The 15,773-nt window shown below is 42.4% G+C and overlaps 1 protein-coding gene across 4 annotated transcripts in view; it reads left to right on the forward strand.

Annotated features, from left to right (window-relative positions):
* SH3TC2 (SH3 domain and tetratricopeptide repeats 2) overlaps window positions 1-15,348 on the forward strand; it is a 52,616-nt gene extending 37,268 nt beyond the window's left edge. For 3 of the 4 annotated variants that reach the window (XM_058677361.1, XM_058677359.1, XM_058677360.1), the window contains 5 exons: window positions 7,264-7,414; window positions 10,081-10,203; window positions 11,343-11,493; window positions 13,094-13,305; window positions 14,957-15,348. In XM_058677361.1, coding sequence (XP_058533344.1) covers window positions 7,264-7,414; window positions 10,081-10,203; window positions 11,343-11,493; window positions 13,094-13,305; window positions 14,957-15,148 — 829 coding nt within the window. In that variant the 3' untranslated portion in view covers window positions 15,149-15,348. The remainder of the gene's footprint in view (window positions 1-7,263; window positions 7,415-10,080; window positions 10,204-11,342; window positions 11,494-13,093; window positions 13,306-14,956) is intronic. The other variant, XM_004587556.2, reaches the window with a different exon arrangement.
* Window positions 15,349-15,773: the final 425 nt, after the last annotated feature.

Raw genomic sequence — 15,773 nt, forward strand, 5'->3', positions numbered from 1 at the left:
TTGGTAGTAACACTTTTACACACTGGAGTGTTCAGTTACACCTAATTATTGCTAAGGTAGGCTTACCTCTGCCATGTTTTAATTTGCTTCTTATATATCTTTCATCATTTTTATCTTTTCCTCTGTTATTGCCTGCTTTTGTGTTAATATATGATTCCTAGGACAGTATTTTAATTTCTTTGTCTTCTGTCTTATCTATTTCAAATTTTTCTCAATGGCTTTCTTGAGAAGTATAGTAAATTAATCTATATTAGGTGTTTTCTGGGCAAGCACATAGCCCTGCGTGTACATTTGGTCTTGAGTCACAGGAATTTGTTGAAGCTTTTCAAAACCTCTTATGGACATACTATTCATCTACTTTTTATTTATTGTCATCTTATTTTTCTCAGTTTTCTCATCACCTTAGATGACAATGATCACTACAATTTTTTTTCCGAATACCCCAGATAGAAATGTGTTTCTCCTTGCTGAACTATGTATGAGTCAATTAAACTAAAATGAGCCCTATTAGTGCAGGATTTCAGGAACGTTCAGACAGATCAAATAGTGACAGTTTGGGGGATGAAGTTGTGGGAAATGTCAAACTCAACATGTCTCCTCCAGTGGCTTCTGTGAAGCTGGCTTTTGTAAGGATGTTGGTTTTTAAGGCTACAGAAAAGCTGGGATGAACAGGAGAGCTTTAGAGTAAATTAGAAAACATCAAAGGTCAGTGATTCAGCTAATCCTCTTGTGTAAACAGTTCTTGAGTTGTTTTAAACCTTTGGCTGATTTTTAGAATTCAGAAGAAATTTGACTATGTTTTGATTGCTTTTATGGAGGAGTGAATTTTTAAAGATCCTTACTCCATTGTCTGAGAAGTTGACCCACACTGGGGTCTTTTAATCCTATAGTCAATAATTCCACGCTCTGAGATTCTTATTTGTGTAGTTGGGAGGATATAAATATTTACTTCTGGTTCACCACTAATGTGTGAGTGATACTAAGAGGAAGATTGGGAAGTATTTTAGGTATCTGCTGTAAACAAAATGTCATTGTGCTTTTGCAAAGTGTTCTGTTCTTCAAAGAGAACATGCTGTATTGCTATATTTACTTAGTATGTACCAATTACCTGATCCTATAGAGAACTCAAAAAAAAAAAAAAAAAAAAGAACAAAGAACAGACATGGATTAACAGGTGTTTCCATGTACCTGGGTGTGGTTACTGTAATTTATTGCAAAACTTCCTGGTAGCTGAGCAAAAAGGGGAAAATTCATGTGAAGTGCTTACTGTCTGAAAATAGAACATAAACAAACACATTTCTTTGAGCAGTTATTTTCCCTGGTACCAATTTCTAGGGGAAATTTATTACGTGAGTCCTGATGTAGTGGATGGATTTCTTCAACCATGCTCCTCTTAACAGATTTCCATCTTCCCCAAGCCCAAAGTCATAGCAAGTAAAGCAGGAAGTATTCACAGAAGAGAGGGTGGAAATCTGCAGGGCAGGTTTGGAGGGAAAGCAGAAGGTTGGGGGAGGTGGTAGAATTAATCTGGAAAGACTTCATGACAGTGGCAGTATTTGAAGAGGTCCTTGAGGTCAAGTAAGATGCTGAAATTGGAGAAAGGTATAGGGTAATTTTGTGGATCTAATTGACAGACTTTGGCAATAATGGATATGGGTAGAGACAAGACTCAATCCTGTCACTTAGGAGCAGGTGTGGGGGTGTTGCAGAGTGAGGAATAGACTGCAGTGGGGGCTCCAGAACTGCACAGTGGGCATGCTTTGTTTGCTAAACATTTTGTAAATCTAAGGATAAATGTAAGATATGGAAAAAATTCTGGAAATCAACAACTGAAGAAGCTAAATAATTTACATGTCTAGAGTGAGGTTAGCAAATTGTTGTATAAAGCATCAAATAGTAAATGTTTCCGGCTTTACAAATCTTATGCCCCCTGACAGAATTTGTCCATTCTGGAGTTGTAGTGCAAAAACAGCCATGGACAATACATAAAATGAATGCGTATGACTGTGTTCTAATAAAGCTTTATTAACAAAAGCAGGAGGAAGGCTGTATTTGGCTCATGGGCTATACTTTACCAATCCCTGATCTTGAGTTCATGTTACCTCCCTTGCCAGTAATTCCCACCCTGAAATGGATAGCTATATAATGCAAGTTCATTGTACAGATGAGAAGTACCTCCTTTTTCATCTGGTCTGAACCCTGTTACAAAGAACCCTGACTTCCCTTCATAGGCACCAGCTTGGTTCCAGCTCTGTAACTCTTTGATTTAGGGTGGCTTTTAATCTCCCACCCTCACTTTCTACTGATTTAAATTTTTCACCTTAAAGATGATTTTCTCTAGAGTTTAGTAATAGGGGAATGGTACAGGAGAACAAAACAGATGCTAAAAACTTTGATTTGGCCTTAGATTTTTTACTTGGGAATGGTTTGCTGTCCCTTTGTCCAATACCTTCAGGGTCATGTCTTGTCTACCTTCCAGGTGACAACTATGGAATCTAGTTTCATTAAGTTTTTTAATCTCTCACTGGGATGGGGAATCGTCTGTCCTTCAGGCGATATAACATAAATTCATGGCCTCTTTCTCTAGAGCCAAACCAGGCTGAGAGTAGAGTAACTTTGTGGCTTTATTCATAACTTTGACAATTGCATACTGATCACTTACTGTGGCCCATACACTGTACTAAAAATACTGGACAAAGAGATAAAGTCCCTGAGCTCACAATGCTTAGAGAATACAAGAGGAACTAAACATTAGATAATCACTAAAAGTGGCCTGTAAACTATGATAAGTACCACAAAAGATGTACATACTATTATTTTCAGAAAGAAGGAATGCTTTACATGTGATAAGTTTTCATGAAATAATGAGTGAATACATTAGTAACCATTCCATTCTTACCCTGAGACTTTTTATTTCTGTAGAACTGAAAACAGTGCTTCACTGTTTGGTTTTCAGTTTTACTAACATGACTAATCCTCAACATTTCTATAATCCTAGGCAAGCAAGCAGTTGCTTCCGCCAGTTTGTCCTCATTTGATCCCAAGGCTGCAATGGACACAATCACCCCATTTGTACAGATGAGGGACTTTTGTTCAAAGTTTAAAATCTCTTGTTCTTAAACAGTTCAGTATTTAAATTTACATGTTTGTTTATTTGAGGGGAGAGAAAAGAGAGGGAAGGAGAATGTGAGAGAGACACATTGGTCCTGAGGTTTGTTCCTCAGATGCCTGCTGAGGCTGGGCTGGGGCCAAATGCAGGTAACTCATGGAAGTTACAGGGACCCAATCATGTGAGTTGTCTCTGTTGCCTCCCAGAGCCTGCATTGACAGGAAGCTAGAGTCAGGAGCCAGAGTCAGAAGTTGAAGCCAAGCACTGCTATGTGGGATGCCGGTAACTTAACCGCTAAGCTAAGTATCCACTCTCAGAGTTTTCAAAGTGGTTGAAAAAATGCAAAAGACTTTCCACTCTCTGATATCTGGACATAAATGAAGTTTGAAGTGTGTGAGGTTAGATTCTAAGGTTAGGTCTTGGTTTAGACAGGGTTTATTATGTGATTCTAGTCAACCTTTCAGATTGACTTGAACTTGTTTTTCCTATTTGTAAAATGGAAACATTAATAGTACTGCTGTCTGGGTCAGCCATCGAAGTACAGCAGGTTAAGCTGTTGCTGGGCATGACTACATCCCATATCGGAGTGCCACTTTGAATCTCAGCTCTCCTGCTTCTGACCCCGTTTCTGGCGATGCATACTGGGAGGGAGTGGATGATGTCCAAGTGTTTGAGGCCCTGCCACCCATGTGGGAAACCTGGTAGAGCTCTGGACTTCAAGTTTTGATCTGGCCACGTTCTGGCTATTATGAGTTTGGAAAATAAACTAATACATGGAAGATTCTCTCTCTTTCTTTCTCTGTTTCTCTTCTGCCTTTCAAATGGGTGAAAGTAAAATAAACAGATGTGATGATTAAATAGAATTATACATGTAAAGTACCTAGCACCTGCTAAGTGCTCAATAAAGACCAGGTAGCAATACTGACACTGTTTACTGTTATGCCAGTGCATCAGAGAGCTCTAACCAAAACTTTAGAAATGAGCAAGGATACTTGGGTAAATTTCAAAAAGTAAAAACAAAAAAAGAAATAGAACCCATTCATTCCTTTTTATTTGCAAAATGAGCTCTCACAGTTGAGACTCTGTAACAATTCAATGAGACCATGTGTACTGAAGATGCATATCCCAATGCCTGGCTTAAGAGCAGCCCTCAGGAGTGTCAGGTCTTGTTATCAAAACAGGACAGGCTTCATTAGTGGAGGTCAGGCTTTGGCCAGAGGTCAGACAGACTGCTCCAGACAGGGTAGGCATCTAGGAAGCTCTAGCAGGGGTTACTGGCAGAAGGAAGTCTGAGAATGCACGTGTTTTGGGGTCATCTGGCCAAAGGGTTATGGCTGATGTTCAGGCAGGCAGGAAGAACCAACAACTTGGTTCCACAGGCAGATCATGGGGACAGGAAAAAAATCAGAAAGAGAGGTCAAGATTGAAAAGAGGAGCAGATGCCCTGATAGGGCAAAGGGGTAGGAGATGGACGGGCATGAGGCTGAATTAATGCTGAGCCAACTGGATTCTTTATTTCTGTTGATTTTGAAGCATGCTAGCTGCCACCCTGCAGGTGACAGCTAGCAGAAATGGGATGTGGGTCTACCCCAGGCGAAACCAGTGGACAAAGCACAACTGTTGACAAATAGAATATAGTAGCTTGCTGAAAGGTGATAAGAAACTACAAAAGAACCTGGAGTTCTCCCAACTTTAGACCATAAAGATGCTTGTTTTTTGCTGCAGATCTTGGACCAGGTATAAGTCTTGGTAAGAGGCAATTGTCTTTGGGAAACTGCCATTCTTAAGGAATCTTAATTGTCCTGTGTGAATAGCTGGTCTTTGTAAGTGTTCCCTTCCTTTATGGGCCATTAATTGGAGGGAAAAGTTATTTTCTCTCTTTCACAGCCACAATGAATTCAGAAAAATCCCAAGAAGCAAGTGCTGCTCTTTGAGTTGGCTTCTCTGTAACAATCCAATGCATGTTCATTGCAGGTATAGAGAAAACAACTAAAGCCCCAAGCATTTCAGGACAACAAACTGTCATAAACAAAGGTTCAGTGAGAAATGGGATCAGGACAGGATTTAAGGGTCCTATCTTCATGAACTCTTCCAGTGAAAGTGGGGAGCGCATCAGAGACCAGACATGCTGAACCTCTTAACCCTGCTTTAATATCTTGGTTACCAAGCAAGGGCAAGAAGAACAGGGCCCTGTGGTTATTGTGGTTGGGATGGGGACTTTGGGGATTACCTTGGCCATGTGTGGAGCTTATCAGCAAAAAGCACTGTCACAGCAAGTCTGATGTTCTAATACTAGAGAGCAGGTGGCAAGTGGCTTTCCTAGTTGTCAGCAAATCTTAAATCAAAGGCAGTGTGGGAAAGCCCAGATTTTTTTCTAATTTTAAAAAAAAGGTTGTTTTTTTTTTTTTAATTTGAGAGGCAGATTTACAGATAAAGAAGGAGAAATAGAGAAAAATCTTCCATTTGCTGGCTGACTTCCCAAATGATCACAACATTTATAGCTGGATCAATCCAAAGCCAGGACCAGGAGCTTCCTCCTAATCTCCCACATGGGTATAGGAGACCAAGGACTTGAGCTGTCTTCTGCTGCTTTCCCAGGCCACAGGCTGGGAGCTGGATCTGAAGTGGAGAAGCCAGGACACAAACTAGCACACACGTGGGATTCTGGCACTGCATGCGAAGGAACAGCCTATTGAGTTACAATGTCAGCTGTCAGCTCCAGCTCAGAGTTTCTTTCCAGTTCTTACAAGGGCCTAATATCTAACACTCTCTCTGGAAAGTAATCAGCTGCCTCATGGCCAGAAAGGACCAGGGTCTCATTAGTAGAGGAAAATGCTTGTTTCCATCACTGTGTATAAGGGTAGTCTGGTGCTGAGCTGCCCACCATGAGCTGGTGACAAAGTCTATTAGAAACTCCTACCTAAGTGTACATAGATGGTTGATGTGATCAGTGGTTCTAGAATTTGCTTGGTTTGATACAGCAATTCTCATATTTTGGTGTGTATGAGAATGAATTTCGTATGCCTTTGGAGTTCAGTCATCTAGACTGTAATTGTGATTATTCTGGTTCACTGAGGTAGCTCTGGAGTTATACACTAAATTCCCCAGGTCACACTGATGCAGGTCTGCCATGAGCCATGCTTTGGGAAATGTTGGTGACATGGGATGAGTCCCACGCTGGGGCTCAGGAGAAGGGAATTCTGGCCTTGTATGTTCTCCTAGTGCACTGAGCCACCTTCTGATTCCTCAATAAAATCAGGAGGTCGCGTTAGATTAAATCAAGCTGCATAATAGAGTCACTTGGGAACTTTGATAGAATGCTGTGCTGTACCTGAGCCACATTCTCAGAAGATCTGGGGCCCAGGCTAGCCAGGTGTTTCCACAAGCTGGGGAAGAATTGGTTATATACTTATGTCTACAAAATTTCCATGTGCTTCTAACTGCTGTCCAGTGTTCTTCCAACTCCAGAACTTCATCTGGACAACACTTATATATCTTCATTAATCCATGTTATGGGGGAACAGGTTTCTTCATAATACAATTTTGCAAATTATCAAAGAATAACAAATAATTATTGAAGGCTAATATAATTAGCACACCAATCTTTTAAAAAGTTCATTCTACTCTAATTTCTCTTTATAAGAAAACATTAGAATCTTTTTGATGATTTAAAGTTACCACTGCAGTCACTTGTTTGTGCATTCATTCAGCCAGTGTACTTTTGATATCTACTGTGTTAGGTGCTTATGAAAAAAATGTTATTATTGTGCAGTTGAAAGATGGGTGAACCCATCATGAATCAGTAGTAATAAGGAAAACCTAGCATTCTATGTTATTAAGTACTTACTGAATGGCACTGTTCTGAGCATAGTCCTTTAATCCTCACCATAATCCTCTCTAACAAGTATAACCTTGTGCCCATCATACAAATGGTGAAATCAAGGCATTTAGGAAACTAAAGGAATTCTTTTTTACTTTCTCTTGGGGCAGGTTAGGGGTGGTCACACAACCAGCTGGAGTAGAGCCCATGTTCCAGTGAGGTCCTGTGTGCTCTGTGTGATCCAAGAGTTTTTCTCCAGCTTCTTAGTTTTCTTGTGTGTGCTGAGTGACTATCAGGCCCCTTTGAGAGCTCACAGGCCACATGCATTCCCCAGGTCCCTCCGGAGGTCCCTTACATGCATCAAGGAGAGCCTACGCATCTTCATTGACTTGCGGGAGAGAGACAAGGCTGCTGAAGCCTGGCTTGGGGCCGGGCGGCTTCACTACCTCATGCAGGAAGATGAGCTGGTGGAGCTGTACCTCCAAGTAAGTATGGGAAGCTGTTTACCTGGGGCCTTGTTTGAAGAGGGGGAGCGATTGGCAGGGAAGGCAGCAGCACCTCCAAACCAACCAGGTGGAACCACAGAGTAGGGATGTCCACACCAAGCCCATTGGAGAAGTTCGCCTCAGGTTGCTCCCTGAATACATGGTGGAGACCAGGGAGGTCTGGCAGGCTGATAGCAGGCAGCAAAAGGCGATGAGTCCCTGATGCTCAAGTGAATGCTGGGGGATGTCACCTGTGATGTTAACTGTGTCCCTCTGCCACACTGAACACTTGGTGTGACTTCAGGGTTTTGCTGCAATTTAAGGCAACTTTAGCGTGTTAATTATCTTACAGCTTTTTGTTTGTTTACATTTTTCTTTTTTTTCAGTTTATTTTTGCTTGAAAGAGTTAACAGGGAGATAGACACAGAGAGTATCTTTCATCATCTTTCATCCCCTAGACCACTCCCCAATTGGTTATGATGACCAAAGCTAGGTTGATTCAGAGCCAAGTGCTTCTTCCAGGTCTGTCACATAGGTGCAGGGACCCAAGGACTTGGGCCATTCTCCATTGGGCTTTGGAGGTGGAAGAGGCTGGAATAAGATCACAGGCCATCGAGTACTGAGTGTGTGACTTTCATGAGTACCTAGTGCCTCAGTGTATCTGTGGTTGGAGCTTATCTCTCTCTAGGTGTATCTCAGTGCAAAAGAATATTCAAAAGGTTTATGAAAAATATGTATTATGAAAAAGCTAGGCATGGATGTAAAAATGTTTGCACTAAAATTTTATTCATCTATTAATTCTGTTTTCCCAATTCCCTTAAGTACCCTTGCATGTACATGTGTGTGTGTGTGTCCTGGCAAAATCTTACTTTAGTCATAGTAAATTCACAGTGAGCATTTTCTTAGTGCTCAGGATTTAGTAAATTCTTAACAAATAGCAAACTGCTATTAATATTATCTGCACATACTAATATTACATAATATGGTAGTAGATAAATTATCACATAAAAATGCATCCTTTATTTTCTGCCTTCTCATTTTTGTCTTGTACTCTCCCTTATTCTAATATGCAAGTGCAGAAAATTTTCTACAGACTCCATAATGACTATATCACGTTGATTGCACGATTCCCACGGGCAGGCAGCTTTGCGAAGCATTTCTGTTACAAGGTGCAGATCGATCATTACAAAGGTGGTAGTAGCTTGCATTGCAATCCCCATTTTGCAGATGAAACTTGGAGAAGCTGAGTCATTTGCCCAAGGTGATATTGTTGGTAGGTGGTGATGCTGACAACTGCACACAGGTAGTCTGACTTCAAGCCTCTACTCAAGCTCCACACTATTCTACGTTGGGATTTTATAGCTGGGAGCATGCCCAGGAAGTGTACACTTCAGTCTTTCTTGTATACTTGGAGATTGAAGCCCAGAGGGAACTGTTCAGGCTGCTAACTCTAGGATCCATCTCACTGCCCTGTTGCTCTCCGTGTAGCCACACCTGTAGTAACAGTCAGTGCAGGATCTTCCCAGCAACTACATGTTCACTGGCCTGAGCTGGTCACAGGCACCATCAGTCCGAGGCTGTCATGTACCTTGATACTTCTTGGGTCACTCCTATTGAAGTAAAACTTCCTCTAAGTGTTTTCAAGTCCTGCAACTGTGCTGTAAGAATGCAACTATAGATCCTTTATAGTTCACCTTCCTTACCTGGTTTAGGTACAATGTGAGAAAGGCTCCTAGAAATAAAAAAAATTGTGGGGCTAGAGGCTACAGTATTATGCTAGGAGACACTATCATTTGTTTGTCATTAGAAAGGTTTTCTGAATCTCACTGTCATCATCTGGGTATTGGATCAGATCCAATTTTTGTCATTTAGACAATAGGTTCATGCATTTGCTACATCCATGGACCTTCCATTATGATTATTTATATATTTTTGTTTGACCCAACTATACCACTGCTTTTTGCACTTAACCTTATTCTAAACATGATTTCCAAAAATCATGTTTGATGTTTAGCCTAGCAGCTAAAGTCCTTACCTTGCGTGCACTGGGATCTCACATGGGCACTAGTTCTAATCCTGGAGGTCCTGCTTGCCATTCAGCTCACTGCCTGTGGCCTGGGAAAGCAGTCAAGGATGGCTCAAAGCTTTGGGAGCCTGCACCCTCGTGGGAGACCTGAAAGAGGTTCTGGGCTCCAGAATTTGGGTCAGCTCAGCTCTGGCCATTGCAGCTTCTTGGGGAGTGAATCATTGAATGGAAGATCTTCCTCTCTCTATCTCTCCTCCTCTCTGTATATCTGACTTTCTAATAAAAAATTTTTTTTAAACTCATGTTTGATGTTACAAATCTTTTAGTTTCTAAACACATTAACTACTAAAAGCTTAACAATTAAGTATTAAAAACTGTTAACACTTAACTATTAAAAACATGGAAGTTTTTGTTTTGCTCGTGATGTACTGCTGAACATCCCCTCTAGTACTACCGTAACTAATTTCTCATACCACGGTGGGAAAATTCCAGGTGAGATCTCTGAGCTTTCTTACCAGTGCTGTAGTGTTTGGGACAATTCAGGATTTGGGGATTTCAGTAGAAGCCTGACTCCTACCACTCCTGTGTGGGTATGGGAGCATTTATCTCTCCCTTTGACAACCATCTCAATCCCATCCAGGCAGCAATCCAGTCAGCCCTGAAGTCAGAAGAGCCCTCCCTGGCCCTGAAACTCTACGAAGAAGCAGGTGATGTGTTTTTCAATGGGACCCGCCACAGGCACCGTGCGCTGGAGTACTACCGAGTAAGTCACGAACTGTGTTGGGTACCATGTTGGGCTTTGGTGTGTGGACAGTTCCTCACTGGACTGCAGCTTGGGCTCTCTCTTTGCCTTTCCTGCCAATATTTCTTTTCCTGCTTTCCATACATTTGCCCCCTCTTCCATCTAGCAGGCTCTCATTAAAGGATCTGAGAAACTCAGTCATCCTTAGAGTTGGTAAATCATCATGCCTGGCACAGTTCACCATGATAACCATATCTATTGAATGCATTGTGTTTTAAAGTTTACAGTGCACTTTGATCATCTCCAGTGGCACCCACTTACTACTGATGCCCATTGGGATGTGGTTTAAAGGGTACATAGATGAACATTTTCATTCTATTATGTTCTTATCAAACAAGTGCTGGTATATATTTTAAAAATTTGAAATATATAATACCAGCTCATCAAATCCATGGTTTCAAAGATATTGTTGTAAAGGATAAGGTGAGAAAATAAGAATTGATTTAAAAGATACTAGACATGAAATAAATATCCAGATAGTAAGCATAGACCTCAAAAGTTGTTCATCATTGATCTGATTTTCGGAAATCTCATCTTTTTCATCCACCCCCAAAATTTCTTCATTCCATTGTCCATGATTTTTTTTGTTTAGTTTTTTATTTGGCCATCAACATTATGAAGTATTCACATGTACAAGGCACTGAACCAGGGGGTGGGGATATAAGAAATGTATTTGACTTTTCATTTTCATACACATTCCATGGATAAAAAGGCCAAGGCTCCAAAGACGATGTGACCTACTTTAAATTCTACCATGAGAAAAATAGTACACTCAAGCATGGAGAGGGCACTTTCATACATCAGATGCAGACTCATGTGTGATTGGTGCTGTGGGCACTTACGGGTTCGCATATCTGAGAGGTGAATGATATCCTATGCAACTTTCAGAAATGCATCTCCTCTTTCTCGCTCTCAGTATCCCCAGTTGTTATCCCACCTTTAGAATCTGGGCGTAGTATCAAGAGCAAGGACCAGGAGAATGAGTTGAGGGAAGGAATTCCCATCCCCTTTGTTTAGCCCACCTGACCCCTGGCAGTAGAGCATGACTCTAAGAGTCTGATACAGAGTGCAGGGTGAGCTTCTCGCTGTCTCCTCCTCAGACTGGGGCCGTCCCTCTAGCAAGAAGGATGAAGGCCCTGAGGACCGAGCTGCGCATTTTCAACAAACTGACGGAGCTGCAGATCAGCCTCGCAGGCTACGAGAAAGCTCTGGAATATGCCACCCTGGCTGCCAGGCTGAGCACTGTCACAGGTAGGTGGTCCTTGCAGTGGAGTGGACATCTAAAGTGGGTCAGCACAACTCTGCCAAGCAGTGAAAGCCTCAACTCCAGAGTCAACCTACATGGGTTCCAATCCCAGGTTCACTTGTAGAAGCTTCAAGTTTGTCATCAGCAAATCAGTGTTAAAAACAATAGCCATCTCATGCAGATGCTATGAAGATGGCTGATTATCCAGGTAAAGATTGTGGCACAGGGCTAGATACATAAGGTCTTGTTAAGTTTTGCCTTGTCACATTAATTAACTACTATTACAATTGTTATTATTCCCTGAGTAAAGGTAAATGATAACTTCTCCCAGGCACAGACAATGTCCCAATTACAAAAGGGCTATGCACTGAATTTTTAATTGGTTGTCAAAACACATTTTCCTGTGGAGATGAAACACAAATGAAGCTTAGATTCTCATTAACGTAATTCACAACATAGTGGAACAGCTTGCATTTATAGCTAAAGATAATGGGATACAATATAAGTTGTTAACACAGAAAGGGGGTAGAATAACATAGCTTGTCTTAAATGTTGGTGCTAGAGGAAAAACATGTTTGATTAGCAAAGCCTTGATCAGATATGGGATAAATGGAGTCTCTTCTGATTATAAAACAGCTTCTGGGCATTATTTATTATATTATTGAGTCTGCAGTTGTGTCACTAACCTCCCATTCTGTCTCCCACCTTAAGCCTCATCCAAGCGATGATCTCAGGAAAGGCTTTAGCCGCTCCATCCTTCTCTCCCTGCTCCCTCCCCTCACTTTCACTTCCCTCTGAGAACTCTTTATCCTTCCCTAGGCAGGACTTGAAAGGTCTTCTCTGTGCCTGGATTTTTCCGTATCAGGGAATTTTTTCTCCTGTACTTCTTTTTTTAAAGTTTGGCTTTTGGCTCTTTGAAGTTTAAATGTGATATTTTTAGATGCATTGAACAGCAGCCTTGCTCATACTCCAAAGACAGGATTATAAGCCTCTGTTCCTTAGGAAAAGATCATTTTGTATTAAAGTGATTAGTTATCAAAACAATAAAACCTTCCAGAACCCCAAACAGCAAGTCACAGACATGTTAGAAACCACCATTTAAAAGTCTGGTTCAAAACTGAACCAGGTAGCCATAGTTCCTCTGAGACTAGAATGGGTAAAGGAGTTACAGCATCACTTCTGCTTGTTGGCAGCCCAGGGAAGCTCTCTGAAGAGAGAGACTTCAATATGGAGAAAATAGATGTCACACAGATAGTTACATCCTCAAGAACCCAGCTGCTCATCAAGCTAGGCTGGTCTCAAGTCCCACCCCAGGAATTTAGAAATAATTCTTTCCCGGGATCCTGAGTTATAGTGATAGCTTCAACAGGAAGAAAATATTCTGCACGAATCATCCCAGAAATGCCCCACCAGCATAAATGTTCTACTTAGCTGTCTCACAGTCACTTATTACAGGTTTACTTTCACATTTGCTTGTGGTATTTTTTAAAGGGATATCTGTGTTGTTCTTTTATACCGCAAGTATGACTTATAATATTTAGTGGTTCTCCCAGCATTTTACAGAAGGAATGGGTCAGAATGTTGGCCATAGGACATCTCTTGCAGTCTTCCAATTCCTAGGTGATCAGAGGCAGGAGCTGGTGGCCTTTCACCGCCTGGCTACAGTATACTACTCCCTGCACATGTACGAGATGGCTGAAGATTGCTACCTGAAGACGCTGTCCCTCTGCCCACCCTGGCTGCAGAGCCCCAAGGAGGCCCTGTACTATGCCAAAGTATATTACCGCCTGGGCCGACTCACCTTCTACCAGCTGAAGGTAAGAGCCAGATGTCCCAGGCAATGTGAGTGCCACCACCCAGCCATTCTCTCTTAACCCCACACAAATGGTCAGGAGTCTTTAGGGTGGAGTTGAGAGATCCAGTGAACCGCAATGGGGTGTCTTGACTCCAGATGGAGAGTGGTTCCCCGGCGGATAGATGGCTCTTTCCACTTAGCCTCTCAGAGACCTTGCAGGTGGCTGCCACCTCTGCTGAGGATACAGCTCTTAGGTGCTATTCCTCCTCATCCTGCTAGGATTTCTATGATGTCAGCAACTCTTGAGTCCATTGCCTAGTTCCTGTAACCCCACAGGAGTCTGGCAATACATGGCTTCCTTCACACAGAACTATAATTTATGCCCCACACAGGAAATCAAAATGTGTCCACAAAATGTTACAGACCTACTGTAACTCATTTTGTATAATGTCATGTAAAACCAGAGTTTGTGTAGATAAATAGAAATGCTCCCAAATTAAACACAAAATGAATGCTTAATCATATATCTAAAAATGCTATAGGTTGTCTTCAACTCATTTCTTATAAAGTAGGTCAACCTGATTTTATGATATCTATTAATATTTGAGGTCTTGCAACACGGGACCTCTAAATATGACTATGCCTTGATCCTAGCAAGTTGTTAGCTCTGGTTCTCCAGTTTATTGAGCCAGAGGTATATCTAGAACTTCTTATTTTCTCCAGTAACTTGTAGAGTTATGTTTCTGGTCTGCAATTCTCTCTAGCAACACTAATCCACAACCATGTCTCCAGGTTTGGCTTCCACCCATCAGTGGTCTCTGTCCTCTGTAGCACAACCCTTTGTCTCTTCATCCAGTGCCTATGAGTTGTACCAGTGTTGGGTCGCCAAGGGAATCTTTATGGCAGCCCTGCTGTCCTTTCCTTATTTGCCTGGCCCGAGGTATATATAGATCAGATGTCCCTTTCTGAAACACTTGTTACCCATTGCTACAATGCAAGCAGGGAGGGGAGCAATGATGAAGGACTCCTGAGTCATCTTGCTACTGCTGCCCCACACTTCCTGTTCGTGGTTCAAGGACAAAATATGCACAATCTGAGTGTGTCAAACATGAACCCTACAGAAATCCCAAGGGAAGAACTCAGCTCTAACCAACTTAAACCAGAAAAGCAATTTATTAGCTGGAAAGTTGAGAGACAGATTTAAGTTCTGCTAGTTCTGTATCCTGGTTCTCAAGTGCCATCATGGACTTTTCCTTCCATATCCATTGATTCTACATGTTTTTTTTTTTTTAATCACTCTCTGCTCCTTGGCCTGCTTCCTTTCCAGCTGCTAGCAAGCTGAAACCCACAGAGACCCACAGAGAAGAGGATGAAGGACCATTTTCCTAGTTGGGTTACATTTCAAAGTCTGGGAGTGATGGATGGGTCAGGTGTGGGTCATTCTTGAAGCACCATGCTCAGAGCAGTGGTGTGTAATGGTTTGCTGAACCTGGCGAGGAGTAATGCAGAGAAAGGCAAATCCATGGGGACCAGGGGAGGGTGGGAGAGGAATTCTCTTAAAAACTGGCAGATGTGGATGGAATGTGGGGCAGAAAGAGTTTGTTTCTAACATAGCTGGCCCTGGAAATGTTCACTCCTACTGTTTCTTCTTTGCCCCCACACTACGAGGTTAGGATGCCCACGACGCTACTGAATACTTCCTGCTGGCCCTGGCAGCAGCAGTCCTGCTGGGTGATGAGGAGCTGCAGGACACCATTAGGAGCAGGCTGGACAACATCTGTCAGAGCCCCTTGTGGCACAGCAATCCCTCCGGGTGCTCTGCAGAGAGGGCACGGTGGCTGAGTGGGGGCGGCCTGGCCCTGTGAGGGGAGATGTGCCTTGACTCTCAGATACTAAGTGGGAGGGTCTGAATCCAGCACCATTTTGCACCAAGAAGAGGAAAGCCCCAAGGGTGAGGGGCTTATTCCCAACCGCACAAGGAGACGTCAAAGTAGCAGCAAGGGGGTATCTTCGTTCTGTTCTCTGCATCTGGAATCTGCTCCAGTTGACCAAAGCCCTTCCACACAAGCAAGGAACTATCGCAACTCTGGAGAACAAGGGAATCCTTCCTCCAGTGAGGAAGTCAGGCCTTGCATGAGCAGAAAACAGGCAGGGGGAGTTTCTGCTGTCAACCAGCTTCTCAGGGAAAGATTCCTCCTCCAGCCAGCAGAGGTTCCTGTGACTTCCTTATTTTTCCGTGTTCAGAAGGGAAGGAGGTGCCACTGCACATACTCATGGGTGGTGGCAGGAGACAATCCACCATGCTATCAGTTCCAAACACACAGACTCTGGATGGCACACAGGGTATATGGTCTGACTTGGGTTCCCATCTCAGTCCTACCTGAAGCCAGTGGCACAACATGACCTCATGACCTTCCAGGGAAGCTTCCCAAGGGCCAAAGCTTGAAAACTCAGTGTTAAGAAAAGAATGACACCAATGGTTTATAAAGA

This window comes from Ochotona princeps, chromosome 19, assembly GCF_030435755.1.
Source record: "Ochotona princeps isolate mOchPri1 chromosome 19, mOchPri1.hap1, whole genome shotgun sequence".
Taxonomy (NCBI): Eukaryota; Metazoa; Chordata; class Mammalia; order Lagomorpha; family Ochotonidae; genus Ochotona; species Ochotona princeps.